This window comes from Numida meleagris, chromosome 1 (assembly GCF_002078875.1).
Source record: "Numida meleagris isolate 19003 breed g44 Domestic line chromosome 1, NumMel1.0, whole genome shotgun sequence".
NCBI lineage: Eukaryota > Metazoa > Chordata > Aves > Galliformes > Numididae > Numida > Numida meleagris.
In genome coordinates this window covers 140,932,770-140,948,998 of record NC_034409.1, presented here as the reverse complement: position 1 = coordinate 140,948,998, position 16,229 = coordinate 140,932,770, and the positions used below count along the sequence as shown (strand labels likewise).

General features: G+C 37.1%; 1 protein-coding gene across 2 annotated transcripts in view; it reads right to left on the bottom strand.

The window, feature by feature from the left end:
* Positions 1–16,229, bottom strand: part of FGF14 (fibroblast growth factor 14) — a 400,171-nt gene that overhangs the window by 109,816 nt on the left and 274,126 nt on the right. For both annotated transcript variants that reach the window (XM_021415878.1, XM_021415889.1), the window contains exon 2: positions 56–166. In XM_021415878.1, coding sequence (XP_021271553.1) covers positions 56–166 — 111 coding nt within the window. The remainder of the gene's footprint in view (positions 1–55; positions 167–16,229) is intronic.

Below are 16,229 nucleotides of genomic sequence, written 5' to 3'. Positions count from 1 at the left end.
TGAATGATTCAATCTGCGTGTGAGATTAAGACATTCCCCTATGGCAGTCACTTACTAGAATTACTGCTGTCATCCTTGGTTCCATCGAGACTTCCATCGGGGTGCATTTGCAAGTAGTAGCCTTGCCTGCAATATAACCTGGTCACTATACCCTTGAGCTGGGGATCTGAAAGACAAACATATTTTGTCACTAGCCTCAAAACTTTTTCCAAGAGTTATCCCTACTTCCTCTCACTGTAGAAGGAAGTTTGATGAAGCAGCATTGCCATCTTAAAGTTGTACTAGAACAGGGTGGTTGCTAATGGAGATGGAGAAAAATCTTTCTGCAGAGTATTATTATGCCAGTTTTATGTCCTGTTATCTGCCTTGAATGTCTTTAATTATAATTAACAGTGGTAAAACAAACACAAAAAAATAGTAACCCAAGCACCCACAGTCAAAAGTCGTAAACTACATTAAGCTCTACAAAAAAATTCAGACTTCAGCAACAAGTAGAAAGCCTTGCAGAAATCAACAAAATATTAAAAGAAGATAAAAAACCACCCATATTTTATAAATGTCAGTAACTTACTATACTTCACATAAATTTTAAGATCACTTGCATGAAAACGTTTGCCTTCTTTCACACTGTACCAAAGTCACATAATTATCTGGTACAATATTTTGTAATAGTACCACTTGAAGAGTTCCCAAAATACCAGCCTAGAGTCAGATATAATTCACTTGTCCTCTCCAATCCCCCAGGGAATAACATTTACAATAATAGCAAGATGATTGCCATAACCCTTCTTCACTGGAAAACAAACTGAAAACTACCTGAGTAAGCTAAAAGAAATGGGAAATTCAGGCAGCTGAACAGTTAAGCTACCCTATTTAAAACTCCGCATTAGTGAAAATTGTTAAGCATTGAGTAGGGGGCTACCAAGTGACAACTTTATGATTCATCTCAAGAATGGTGCCTTACAAAACCACATATCAAGATACTGCAGAATTGGTACAGCGCTGAGGAAAAGGACATCATATCTGAAAAAAACAACAGCACTACCTGTGCTTAATACATGATACTGTTAGTAATATTGTTAAACATAAACTATTAGGCTCAACTTTAGGCAGTCAGTAAAGTAAATTATATATATGTAGGGACATGGCATTAAAAGCATCTGTATCTCATCATGCACAGCTTTGCAATAATGAACTAAAATCGTAAAGACTTTGAGACAGATAAGTAATAAAATGAATAGTGAATTTTTAAGTAAGGCAGAAACAATTTTCATGCAAACCCGTGGCTAGTTTATAACTGATTATAATTGTTCTCAATATCAGTCAAGCTGGGTTACTTCCATTATCCTAAGGGAAGATAGAAGTAAACACTAACAGGAAAGCCCGTCCCTAAGTGGAATGTTCTGAAGTTTTGTATAATATTTATGAAAATTGAAAGTTTTTCTTAAATACACAAAGCCATATGAAACAATAAACACATCTAAATTTAAAATATAACATTAAACTAAGTATCATAGAAACTGTTACTATAAATGTTAACACAAAAGTTTCAGGGCATGGAAATAAATACAAATATTTCATGATTAACATTTAAGCAAGTCAAAAGTTTTTGTTTGCTTTTATTTCATTTTCTTTCACTTTTAACTATAAGTTTTGCTTTCTGGGGACTGTTATGAGCAAAAGTTTCTCTGCCTTTGAAAAAGAATACTCAGAAAAAATAATTTTTGAAAACAATATATAAATACAATTGCTTCAAAGTACTGCCTTAACTATATCATGCAACTCAAAAATATTTTCATCATTTGAAAATAAAAGTTGTTACTCCTTTCAATGCATGCTTTCAGTATGTACTTCCAAATTGGCACTTAAATATATTTGCTTTATACATACGTATATTACATCTTAAAAGACTAAAGGAAATAATTTAAGCAAAATTATTATAACTATAGGTTTAGAAAGTATTTGCAGGAAAAATACCAGCATTTTGAAAAACCATTCCTACATCCAAACAAACATGAAAAAAAAAAAAACAGTGTCTAGCTTAAAGAAAGTATTGTACAGGAGGTTAATTAGAGTCAACCCACTGCTTACACCTACTGCTTCAAGGGAAAAATACAAAATTTAGAAGTGATGCTCAACACTGTTTTTTATAGTCCATCTATTTATTTTTTTAATTTATGAATAAAATCTACTAACAAGAAATCGCATAATCATTTTCTCCAGAAGCATTATTTAAAGTTAACTGTGTTTTAACAGCTGTCCCAAACAAGAATCCTAGAATCCTTAGAGTTGGAAGGGACCCTTAAAGATAATCCAGTCCAACTCCCCTGCAATGAGCAGGGACACCACAGCTAGATCAGGTTGCCCAGGGCTTGATCCAGCCTCGCCCTGAAAGTCCCCAGGGATGGGGCATCAATCACATCTCTGGGCAAAAACTGCATTGAATGAAAATAATCTGATGAATAGCTATGCATTTCAGCTATTATTTCAGGGTTTGTATGATGGGGCAGGGCATGAGTCCCACATTTATTTGTTCACTCAAGTTCAGCAAAAATAACAACTATTAAAACATGAATAAAGAGGACTCTAGTCATGTGTTTTATCTCATTTGGTGCACAGTTTTAATAGTTTTGGTTGTCATAGAACTGAACAAAATTGTCACAAAACATGTCTCTTTCACTTGAATATTTCATTCAAAACTGAAATTTACTATTAATAATGTGATGCTGATTAATATTTTGATTGTGCCATGTAGATCTCGCTAGAGCAAACCATTGCAGAAAAGGTCTTTTCTTCCCCACAAAATGTAGTAATTGCAACTTTTAATCTTTTTCCTGTGGATTATTAGAATCTTATTTACCCACCCTCCCATACAGATCTTTACTACTTCAAGATTCTACCTGTCCTTACCAAGATTAAAACTTTAATTACTGACAGGAAACTGAAACAGACATCCTTTACTCACTCTTGCCACATTTAGTTAAAATAGCACCTTGGATCCATAAATCAAAGTAAGAGACAAACTACATGTTTTAGCTGAACAGTGCTCAAAATACTGGGAGAATTTGACAATGAGACATGGTATTTCTTTGATCTTAGCAAAAAGGCAAAGCAAATTTAGTGATGGTGTTGTGTGCAATGACTTGTTAATCTCATAATAAGCAATAGTCAAAAAGACTATTCCATATAGCCTAAAGGTAAATGTCTTAAAGAAGAAACAGACAATCTTGTCAGGCAAAGAATTCATTCCTTCTCCATGCAGAAAGATAAATGATTCTTTCAGGTCCTTTTTGAAACACTTGGGCAGCAAGCAGTACAGAGAAATCCTCTAGTGCCTGAATTGTTACAGTATTTTATCTGCCCATTGCCACTTGACAACATTACAGAAACAGTCTCTGCTTCAAACAGTTTGCAAACGAGTTTCTCAAATCCTTCTTGATCACGCCTTTTTTTATTATTATTGTCTATTAGTAAATGGATGCTAAGAGCAGTGGCCGAAAACACCACCAAAAGACTGATGCTTTCTTTCCACAGGTGCACCTTGTATCTGATGCTTGTAACTCCCACCACAGCTGTGCAGTTAAACAGAAAAGCAATTGCCCTTGCCTTTAACAACCCACACACGCCTTTTTCTTCCTAGGTGAAAGAGAAAGGGAAAGGCAAGAGAATACAGCCAAATAATAAAACAAAATGCTTTCTGTTTACAAACAGAATGGCTTTAACATCTTCTCTTCCCTCATCCTTCAGAACTTGCATAGTTTTAAAATAAACAAGAAAAAAAATAAAAGCACATTGTGACTTTTATGTTCAGACGTAGATGAATTTGCAATGCTAAAAGAACAACAGCAAGGACACCCATTGTGCTTCAGTATCATGAAAAATGAATCCCTTAAAATCCACTGAAGTTTTAATTTTACAACATGTTCCTTCCATTTTGATTTTGATGCAAAATTTTAAGTCTTAAAATTAAATTTATAGCTTAAAATCAATTTTTAATTTTTACCAGAGAGTTTTTTGTTATTGTTTTTGTTTGTTTGTTTGCTTTAGCCTAGCATTACTGAGCTACTCCTTTTGAGTAAATGTCCTAAATACAATCGATGTGGCAAAGAAATGGTGTTGATTTAATCTCATATCAGCTCACATTCTTATGGAGAATAACCTGTATTAACCAGTCAATTACCAATCTGACACAAGTTCCTCATCAAGTCACACAAATGGCAATATCAAGACGTATATTGTGCACGCATAGAATCCCATCAAACCCATGCTAACAACTGGCAGCTCTAGGTCCTTCATGTTTTACTTGCACTTAATTTGTTTTATTTATTTGTTGTATTTCCATCCTGCAGTTTTACTTTCAGACAGTTCAGTACTAAAAGTACAGGTCTTGGTGGACCACAATACAGCAGCCACCTTTTTTTAGCTCTGTGATGCTCCAGCAGTCACTGTACCTTGACTGGCATTTCTTGTTCTCTCTGATGTTACTGTCAGCATTGCTTAAGAATCTTCTTTTAAACCTAATTTGAAATACCAAAAACATTACTAACCTGTTTTAGGATTAAAAAAAAAAAAAGTAACCCACAGGTTTCTTGTGAAATTCTCAAGCACAGCACCCACCCAAAGCATAGATGTGTTTCATGTCCCTCACACCCACCTACCAGCTAGTACTTCAGGCTACAGATGTGCAGAAGGACACTTTTTTGTCCCCTTCTCACAAAAGAGTATCCTGATAACAGTGTTGTGTAGAGTTTTAGACTGTGAATTATGAAGACTGTGAATTAAGTCTTCATGGCTGAAGCCATTCTGATTCATTTAATAATTAACTGCCCAACGTGGACAGCATTAGAACCTATGCACTAGAACATAGCTGAAGGCAGCCTCTAGCACCTCATTTTCATCCAGAAACTCATTAATGTTTCATACTAATGTCTGAAGACCATACAAAACTTTAAAATGTGTCAGTACTACTCAGTAACTTAGAAATATTTTCCAGTTTCAGAAGGAGGGACAAAATCTCATGTGAAATGACACTTCCTTTCTTTCTTTTGATTCTCATTTAAAGTATTCCTTTTTCTACTGAAACACTTTTCCCAGCTTCTAAAACCAGTCCTTTTCTCAAGCACACTGTTGCTGTTTTACTTTCGGCACTACACTGAGAGGTACAGTCAATACAGTGAATTTCATCGTTCTCCTAATCGTGTCGGTGGTGCAAAAGAGCAGCTTCGGCACAGTCATCCCAGCCCACAGAAAAGCAGGATCCTCTGATATGTGTTACGCAATCCAGAAGGAAGGCTTCCTAAAGCACACAGCCGATAAAGAGTTCAAAATGGAAGATGAAGATTTTGTGCTTCATTTAAAGGTGACAAAAACCTGAATGTTCATCTAAAGCCATCACATTCTCTCATTCCGAATATTAAACTCTGCAACTCTTCTTATGACACAGCTCTTGCATTCAAAAGCCTTACACACTCCTTTTTTTTTACTACCGTAACTGTCTTGTCAGTCTCTCTGACAATCAGAAACTCTGTTTCTAATTTTTTGATTGTCCTGTTTTTACTTCCTCTCTTTGTTAACAGGAAATTATACAATATGGGCATTTATATATCAGTGCTCTCTGATTCTAAGAGTAAAATTTTCAGTATCTTATAATACACATCAGAAAACTAAACCTAATTAAAGTCTTTGAAATAAAATGTCTTTCATAGAAAATTTTTGCTCTATTCAGGACAGACAGAAGAAGGACATAATGTGAACTCAGAAAAGCAATAGCTTCCATTATTCCCTGTTCCCGTAAGTAATAATAGTACTTATTCTGAAATGCTGTGGCTTTGTTAGACAGATTATTTCTCTGTGTTCACTTATTTTTCTGTCTTCACAATGATTGCAGAGCACTCAACTTTGGTGTTTATTTTTAACTATACTTTTTGTCCATTCATGCCTAACATCACAAACCCATCTCCCGCAGAACCTCGTACTGAGAACACATTTAAGAGAGACACAAAGTCCTATCTGTCTGCACTGTCATTTGCACTTCCACTGTCTTGATGTAATTTCTTCGTAAACTATGAAAGCAAGTCGGAGTTCTGCAAAATGATTGCTTTTCTTGAAAGCACAGAATAATACCTTCTCTGCCAGTGTCATTGCCTATCTGTTGGGAATTTTTTTTATGTAAACTGAAAAACAGGATCTCTTCAGTGCTGATGTTATGTCTCTAGGACTTACAATATATTTTTAACTACATGAAATTTACTTCTTCCTATGTGGTTTTGCCTAAGCAAATGTGATTGTCAGTAGAATTACATCAGCTTGGCTTCTCACTGTGATAATTTTTATCTGTTCAGATTCACAGGGTGATTGGATTTAACACACTTGCCTATAACGTAATTGCTAACAGTCTCCTCTATCAGCTGCCTTATTTTTGCAGGGTATATGTTGGGAAGGAAAGAGGTTTAGACTGTTATGAAGCCACGTGGTTTCCAAACAAAAATTTTAGGCAGATCATGGTAGTTTAGATTTAGTAACTTTATTTAATAGTGTGTATTTATCTTCCTACTGCACTATATTGTACATTTCCAATTACTTTGATCTTCCAACATGTGGTTTTGTTGGTGATTTCTCTCTAAGTACTGTCTTCCACTGTTGATCTATTTTCTTCTAATACAATGAAATTCAATGGTTTCTAATTTCTCACTATGTAAAAACCTGGAGATACGTTACTCAGTTAACACTAATCACAGCTTAATGGATTCAGCTGTTACCTGACAGGCATCATCTTCCACTAACACTAAAAATCATCTTTGAACAACTGTACTCATGCTTTCAAAATTTATTTGGAAATGCTAATAAGAAAATTATATTGTCTAAGTTCTATATTACACCAGATATGCTATTGGAATTTTTATTTGCTCTTTTAATTTTAAATAAGTCTAAAAATAACCTGTTTTGATGAATCTTCTTGCCTTTCCAAAAAAACCCAACCAAAACAACTTATTGTAGTATTTTATTTATGACTTCCTTGCATACTTCAACATCTCAGTTCTAACCAATATATTCTTGTTTCTGAATTCTGACAATAAAACATCATTAAAAATATTGTTTAACATTTCTCTTTAAAACAAAGACATTAAACAATGAATACTGAAGCAATTTTTGTGTCCTCATTTTTGCAATTGGCTCCGTTTTGGTAACTTCCTATAAAAATGCTTCCTGAACAACCAAACTTCAGAAAATATTAAGGCACCACAATGTGACAGGTTCTATTACCATTTAAATTTTGACTTATCAAAGAATTAGTCTGATTCTCCATTTCCTAGACATTTCATATTTTTAGAATGAAATGATTAACCACTATATTTATTTTTACAATCTTCATTGTTTGTCTCTTTTCATGCTGCATCACAAAGTGATGAAATATTTGAAATCAGTCTGTATTTCCTTCACAAATGGACTTTGAATTAAATTTGGAAAGAGCCTAAGAAATCTATTGAGAAAGTATTCCAAATTATCATGGCAATGCTCAATGAAAAGAAGATAGGATAATTTGCAATGCAATGTATTATATTCTGAACCACACTCTATTTGCTACTCCTATATAGAGGAATCTTCCTCAATAATGCCAAGTGGCAGGGGTCTTTAACTCGTTATTAATTTCATTTAATACTTGACAGAATACATAAAAGCAAACAGAATGAAGCAGTATATTCCTTCTGCTTAGATAAGCAGTATAATCACTTCTGAACTACGTATCTCCACAACAGAGGGTATTCTACCTACTCTTAGTTTCTTACCAGTGGCACAAAACATTGAAGGAAGGCATTATTTTCAAGAAAATTTCACTTTTGACTACTGGCTAGCCTTAAAATTGCAGGCAAACAAGTAAATTACACAGCTCATAGCTGGCACAAAAGAGATTTTATTCAGTTGCAAAGCAGTAGCTAGGAATTGCAATATATGTTACAGGCTCATAGGAGAGCAAAGAAGTTCATTTTTCTTTGGTAGCTGAATAAGCCTCTTCAGGTTAAAAATGTAGAGAATACAAATATCTCTTAATGCAGCATTCTCAAGTTTTACTGCCACCACCATAAACAGACATACTACAGCAATTTATAAAACCACAGAAAAAATCACAAATTGTCATTTCCACTTCATTTAGGTTGAGTGAACTGAGCTTAGGACAGACTGAAATACGTACATTAGAAAGCCAGCAGAAACATGACTCATTTTTCATCTGTGCTAACAATTTAGTGCACTAATATAAACTCTTGATTAATAAAACAGTAAAAACATTAAATTGTGACTAAAACCATACTTGTTTAATATTTGAATTAAAAATTTACTCAAAAGGAAATAAAAATTACAAGATTATAATTTAATCAAGTTTTAATTTAGTGATTAAGAATGTACTAAACAGGGATTTATTATTTATACCTGACAGATTTTACTACAAAGAATATCAATTAGTAAACTGACTTAGAATCATCTAAAAAGTGGAAAAAGTAAAAATTTTCCCTAGTTGGGTATTTATTTTTCTATATTGTTATTTAATCATTATGCTTTAACATAAATCACAGAATCACAGAACTGTAGTAGTTGGAAGGGACCTCTGGAGATCATCTAGTCCAACCCTCTGCTAAAGCAGTTCCCTACAGCAGGTCACACAGGAAAGCATCTAGGCAGGTTTTAAATATTTCCAGAGAAGGAGACTCAGAAGCCTCTCTGGGCAGCCTGTTCCAGTGTCCTGTCACCCTCACAGTAAAGAAATTCTTCCTCATGTTCTGATAGAACTTCCTGTGTTTCAGTTTGTGTCCATTGGCCCTCGTCCTTCTGCTGGACACCACCAAAAAGCCTGGCCCCATCCACTTGATGCTTGCCCCTTAGACATTTATAAGCACTGTTAAGATCCCCTCTCAGTCTTTTCTTCTCCAAGCTGAACAGTCCCAGGTCTCTCAGCCTTTCCTTGTATGGGAGATGCTCCAGGACCCTCATCCTCTTTGTGGCTCTCTGCTGGACTCCCTCCAGAAGTTCCCTGTCTTTCTTGAAGTAGGGAGCCCAGAACTGGACATGGTACTCCAGATGTGACCTCACCAGAGCAGAGTAGAGGGAGAGGATCACCTCCCTCAACCCCCTGGCCACGCTCTTTTTAGCGCACAGCAGGATACCATTGGCCTTCTTAGCCACAAGGGCACACTGCTGGCTCATGGCCAACCTGTTGCCCACCAGGACAACTAGGTCCTTCTCTGCAGAGCTCCTCTCCAGCAGGTCAGCCCCTAATCTGTACTGATGCATGCAGTTATTCCTCCCCAGGTGCAGGACTCTACACTTGCCCTTGTTGAACCTCATCAGGTTCATCTCCACCCAACTCTCCAGCCTGTCCAGGTCTTGCTGAATGGCAGCACAGCCTTCTGGTGTGTCTGTCACTCCCTGCAGCTTGCTATTATCAGCAAACTTGCCGAGGGTGCACTGTCCCTTCTTCTGGGCCACTGATGAAAATGTTGAACAAGACTGTTAAATTCTTGTCAAACCACATCATTAACCAACATGACCTGAAGAGATTTGTTTACAAAGTAATAATGTCTCAGCAAAATGAGAACTGTTAAAATGCAAATTACATTTCAGTCCTCTTCATGAACAGGTAATAGTAATGGAGATAAAAAGAAGACTCCAAAGATATGTGGACAGAGTAAAATTATTATTGATTATCCAATGTGAAAAGGATAATCCCATCATGAAAGGGGAAAATATACATTTCTATACTTGTTATTTATTGGCTAGGAACAATCTGTATCGTTTTTGTATAAAGCAAGATTACAGTGGTCCCTTGAGATAAGCTTAAGTATGCACTGTTAATATGAATAAAATACTTTATTTATCTAGAAAAAATATATTTGTGTATGAATGTGCTGTCATTAGTTCACATGGAAGCTCTATAAAAGAATTTTTAATATCATACATTCATTGTTCTTTCAAAAAGGGTTGCTACATTCAGTTTAATCTTTGAAAACTCTAAAAACAAAAGAAAACAAATCAAGGTAACACATCCAAAAAAAGTATAATCAACTATCTACTGTATTTTTTTTAAATGATATACACAAAAAAATGTCATGAGTTATAGGATGTGGATTATTAAGAACTCTTTGAACCAGAAAACAGCAAGATGTACTAAGTATTTCAGTTATTCTTTTTTTTTTTTTCAGTGTAACTAAGTGTTAATTAATCAAGGATCTGGTGAAGAACGAGCAGACGTTTCCTGATACTTTATTCTACTCTGTGTAAAAGCACTTGCACATTTGCAAGAATGCAAGAAAATGTGGAGAGACAGCAAAGGAAGAAATACACTGTTGTTTTGATTTTCTGAGATCAAGTTTTTTTCCAATTTCTACACATGAGAAAGACAAGAATCTTGTTCTGCCTACAGACTGCAATATCTCATAATCTGTGGTATTAAATACACTCAGTAGTCTTAAGAGAAGCAGCTTGGAAAACTGATCTTTAGCAAGTGAGACAAGAAAATAATCCCCTGTACTTTAAGGACATGAGTCTATTCCCTTTCTAATTCAGCATTGCAGATTTACTCCTATAATCTGTATTTCAAAACAGTGTCTCTTTACTGGAGGTACTTCCTGCTTGTTTTTTTGAGTTCAAGGTTGAATTGGGCCACAACTAAAGTTTTGTTGTGTGTTTTTTTTTCTTTTTCTTCTGTCTCCTTTTCCATCTCTGCTACCATGAAACAAAATAAACTCTTATGAAATGACTCCAGGAGCTAGTCTTTAAGGATATCAGTGGATTTTGACACTGATACATGACACATCACAGAAAACTGCCATAAGCAGTGACTTATCAAACCCTTTTTTTGAGGGACCATCATATGAACATTGTCACCTCGCTTCTCTCTAATTAGCATTGCTTTAAGCCTCACTTTAGCAAGAACAAAATCAATACAAATGGCTGTCTCCTTTGATGCCAGCTAATGCCTCTGGAGAAAAAAAAATAATAGCATTTATACCACCATGATTACACTGGTTCTCTGGCTATTTAATCCATAAGGTTTAGCTACTAACCAGAAACTAAGTAGAATTATACTTGTAGCATCTACTGGGAAATGACTGTTAACTCATAAGGAGTAAATCCTCTGATTCAACTCTTTTGATGATACGGTGGAGATGTAGTCACTAGTGACTACATGAGCTCCTCACGAGCTCCATGAACTAAATAGAACCTGTTTTTCAATTCCAAAAAATAAAAGAATTCCACAAAATCATGAAAAACTGCAAAGGTCTACTGGGTTTTGAAGGAGCTCAGAGCTAGTTTTGATGGAGACATACCCCAAAATACCTCAAAAACCATTGGAAGGGCTTTCAGTCTCCAGAGCTAAAGTTTATTAAAACACAATTCAGAAAAAAAAAAGAAAAGCTTTTAAACACATAACCTTAAAGTGAAATAAGAAATAAGAGTTTTAAAATAAATCTCTCATCACATGTAAGTGTGTTCTCACAGTGACCTCATGACATATTTTTAATCTTCCTTTGCTCCCTCACCTTAAAGAATTGGCTATACATCTACCTTCTGTACTGTTTTAGTCTATTCAGGTGACAGGCTCACTTTGCCCTGATTCTTACATACTGTCTTTCACTCCCTGTTTACCGCACTCTTCAGCCCAGCATCTTTTCTTAACTGTGTATCTCCACCTAAGTTGAGCAATCAGGAAGACGTAAGACTGCACTCCTTCCTGTTGTCCAACCTTAACAATAAAACATATCCATAAACCTAACTAAATAAAACAAATAAAAATAATATCAATCATATACATTCTCCTTTAAAAAATTATGGAAACACTCAGATTATCTTCAGGATGACAATGCATTTAACCAAAAATACAAACTACATCTTGTAGCTACCAGAGAAATAACAATCTGTAATTTCTGGTTGTATACAGAGAACCAAAACAACTAACAACTTATCAGTGCATTTTGTAGAGCAGTGACTCAGACTGAATATCCATGGGAGTTCTAAATGCGTGTTTTCTTCTAAGATGTGCAATACAAAACTGGCAAAACCAAAACTAAAACATAATCCTCAAGTCTGCTGAATGACAATTCGATAATGATGGCTCCCCTCTTCACTGTTTACTTGGTCAAAAACAGATACAACAGTATCACTAGCTGCTAGGTCTGGCCTTCTCTCTAAAATAGATGACCAGTTACATATATGAAGATACTAAACAAGACAAATTCCACAACTTGTAATTGGTGTCCTCCAAAGTCCAAACAAGTGAGATTCCTCTGACCATATATGGATGTCTGTATCTGAGCTAGTTACCCCGAACTCCTTATCACAGAATCATAGAATCATAGAATGGTTTGACTTGGAAGGGACCTTTAAGATCACCTAGTTCCAACCCCCCTGCTATAGGCAGGGATGCCTCCCTCTAGACCAGGTTGCTCAAAGCCCCAGCCTGGCCTCGAATAATTCCAGGGAGGGGGCATTCACAACCTCGCTGGGCAACCTGTTCCAGTATCTCACTACCCTCACAGTAAAGAATTTCTTCCTAATATCTAGTCTAAATCTACCCTTTTCCAATTTAAAGCCATTTCCCCTCGCCCTCTCACTACCTGCCCTTATAAAAAGTCCCTCCCCAGCTTTCCTGCAGAGCCCCTTCAGGTATTGGAAGACCGCTATAAGGTCCTTCCGGAGCCTTCTCTTCTCCAGGCAGAAAAGCCCCAGCTCTCTCAGCCTGTCCTCTTATGGGAGGATACTCTATCATCTGATTATCTTCTGGACCTACTCCAACAGGAAGATGTCCTTCTTGTGTTAGGGGACCCAGAATGGGATACAATATTCCACATAGGGTCTCACGAGAGCAGAATAGAGGGGATAATCACCTCCTTCAACATGCTGGCTATGCTTCTCTTGATGCAACCCAGGATATGGATGGCCTCCTGGTCTGCAAGTGCACGTTACCAGCTTGTGTTGAGTCCTTCATCAACAGAAACACACAAATCCTTCCACTCAGGGCTGCTGTCGAGCCATTCTCCACCCAGCCTGTATCTGTGCTTGGGATTGCCCCGGCCCAGGTGCAGGACTTTGCACTTGGACCTTCATAGTGGTGGGCAGAAATGGACAGCTAAAGGTATGATTTCACTCATTTATAAAGGAAAGGTCAAAAATCCATTAAACAAATTACACCCAAGAGAGCTTATTTATCCACGCAGAACAGCCATCGTGCACTGTTCAGCACTGCTCACCCTCAGGAGACACTGAAGTTCCCAAGTTTTTGGATGAGCCTTTCCACCCTACAACAACTTCAGTCTCTCCCAGACTGTTCTGTTTGGATTGAATTTCTGATATGACCCAAATAGCCCTCTCAGGTTCTTATGTATTTGGTTTTTTTTAGGAGATCCACCTATACTATAAACAAATGGTGCCATATGGGCACAACTAAATTTAAACTAGTTTGCTTAGCATCCTAATCTGTCAGCTGTTGATGTTTCTCACAACAGGGTTTCCACTCCACCGTTTACTTGGAAGCTTGTCCTGAAAACTCCTTTGCAGAACACACACATTCAACTAGCGTGTTTTAAACAGAAATCAATTCCACTCTCCGGATGCATTTATTTGTACTGCAGCAGCATCCTGTTAACCCCAGCAGACTGAGGCACTTTTTTGCCAGAGGATATTCAGAAGAGGAAAAAGGCATGCTTAGGAAGAACAAATTTCACTGTTTTCTGAACATTAATATTAAATTCTCTTTTTGCTTCCTCCACATCTTTTATACTGAGAACTTAAATGTTGTTTGAAGCTGAAAGATTAGAGATTGAAAAACAGGAAATTCAACCCCAGGATTTCCACAGCAATTTCTGGTTTGCTGGGTGACTCTCCAGTGATAGCACCAGTATTAGTGGATATCACCAAGCAGCTGGAGCAACTGGTACAAATTTGATACTGTGTCCAAATGACAGCCTTCAATGGAATGTTTCCCTTGGCTTTCCTCAGCTTCACATCTGGCACCTCAGCTTCAGAGAGTGAGAGCAAGGCTTGCTGCAGGCCAGGCAGCACCAGCCCCACCAGTAGCAGCACTGAGCTCAGCTGGCACCCTCTCAGCTGAGGCCCATCAGCACACTAACACACTGGCACACTAACTTCAAAACCCTGCACTGATACAGCATGGTGTAAAAAATCCCTGCCAGCCCTGGTTTTGTTTTCTAACACTTGTGCTCTTACTTGAACCGTCTGGTGCAGGGTTATTCTCTAGTACAATACTACAGGTGAAACCTGGTATGGTTTACCATTGCATCACATCTCACAAGCATATTTACATGTATCTCATAAACAATTAAGTATAGCATGAAATACTTAACACTTCTACGTATTATTAGGACCTCTCCCACTCCTAAAGGTAGCCAGAAAAAAATAACAGAAAGGATATTTCTAATTCAGAAAACAGCCTGAAAAGTATCTTCATTTTCAGCAAAGCTTCCGCGGTATGTGAAGTACATGAAGGATATTGAGCTGTTAGAATGAGTCCAGAGAAGGGCCACAAAGATGATCCGATGATAGAGTATCCTCCCATAAGAGGACAGGCTGAGAGAGCTGAGGCTTTTCTGCCTGGAGAAGAGAAGGCTCTGGAAGGATCTCATAGAGGCCTTCCAGGACCTGAAGGGGGCCTACAGGAAAGCTGAGGAGGGACTTTTTATAAGGGCAGGTAGTGAGAGGGTGAGGAGAAATGGCTTTAAACTGGAAAAGGGTAGATTTAGACTAGATATTAGGAAGAAATTCTTTACTGTGAGGGTAGTGAGACACTGGAACAGGTTGCCCAGTGAGGTTGTGGATGCTCCCTCCCTGGAGGCATTCAAGGCCAGGCTGGATGGGGCCTTGAGCAACCTAGTGGTTGGTGGGAGTTGTCCCTGCCTATAGCAGGGGGTTGGAACTAGATGATCTTAAAGGTCCCTTTGAACCCAAACCATTCTATGATTCCTTGATTTTATGATTTTTTAGAGGCTTTTAATGCAGTTCTCTATTTCTGTACACAAAAAATAGCAGAAATCTCTGACATAGATCTTATTCAAATTTGACACACAAGCCAAATTCACTTTTCTACAGACAGGAAGGGCATATATAGGCTTTGATTATTCTTTATTAAGATCTTCATTAAAATCCATGTAAGTGGTCCTGTCAAGCAGGCTACACTTTATTTTACTAAGAACTTATTTTTAGTGGTACGCAAAGCATGGATTTACCAGAGAAGGAAGAACAGGAAAGCGGAAAGAGAAGTTAAAAGCTCTCATCACCCTGACTAATATACTGTCATGCTTCTGGTGACACGGTGGCAGCACGCAGTCCCTGGTGCAGCAAGCACCCTCACTTCTTTCTTCACTCCCCATCTGCTTTCACACTGCAGCTGTGCAGTGCTACAAAACTTACAGCAGGTTTTTTTAGTGCATTTTTTTGGGAACAAACCAGAACTCTGCCACTTTATAATCAAAGTATCACTTCAGCTATTTCTAGGGAACATAGCAACACAGCAAAGAAAGCACAAAACACTGGAAAGCAGCTGAGCAATGACTGATTTCAGTGAATTCTACAGATCCTGGCCATTCCCTATCTGATGTAATCAGTGGGACTTTGCCCACTGTAATACCAAAGCAACAGAGGTTTTTATTGCTTGTTTTATTATTTTTTTAATTTTAGAAGATGCTTCTTTGCAACAACAATGAAGTAGAGAATTAGTACCAACTCATGTTACAGAGGACTGACACAGCTCAGAAACTATTCACATCACACAAATAGGAAATATTTACACCGCATGCCTTTAGGTTTCTCAAATGGGTGCACTGAACTGCTTTCTGAATGGACAGAGAACCCAGTGCTAAAGACAGAAGTCTAAAGTTAGATGACGTATGGGAACAGTGATGTTAGCCACTATATTTGCAACAGGAAAAAGACTTGTATCTGAGTCTTCATATCACGAGGAGCTGCCTGAAATAGGACAGCAAGCCTTTGTTTTCAAAACAAAAGAGCCACATTTTTCTTCAGGAACTAAAGAAGAAAAAAAAGGAAACAAAAAGCAGTAAAGAATGCACCAAAAGCTTTTCCATTCTTCTCTAATAGACCAAAGTGGGCAATGCTGCATGATTTCTCCACACCAAAACAAATAAACAAAAACATAAGTAAGTCGAAGAGTTTAAAAACTTTCACATCACAACTAGATAATTTAGTCAAAGAGCAAATATTTC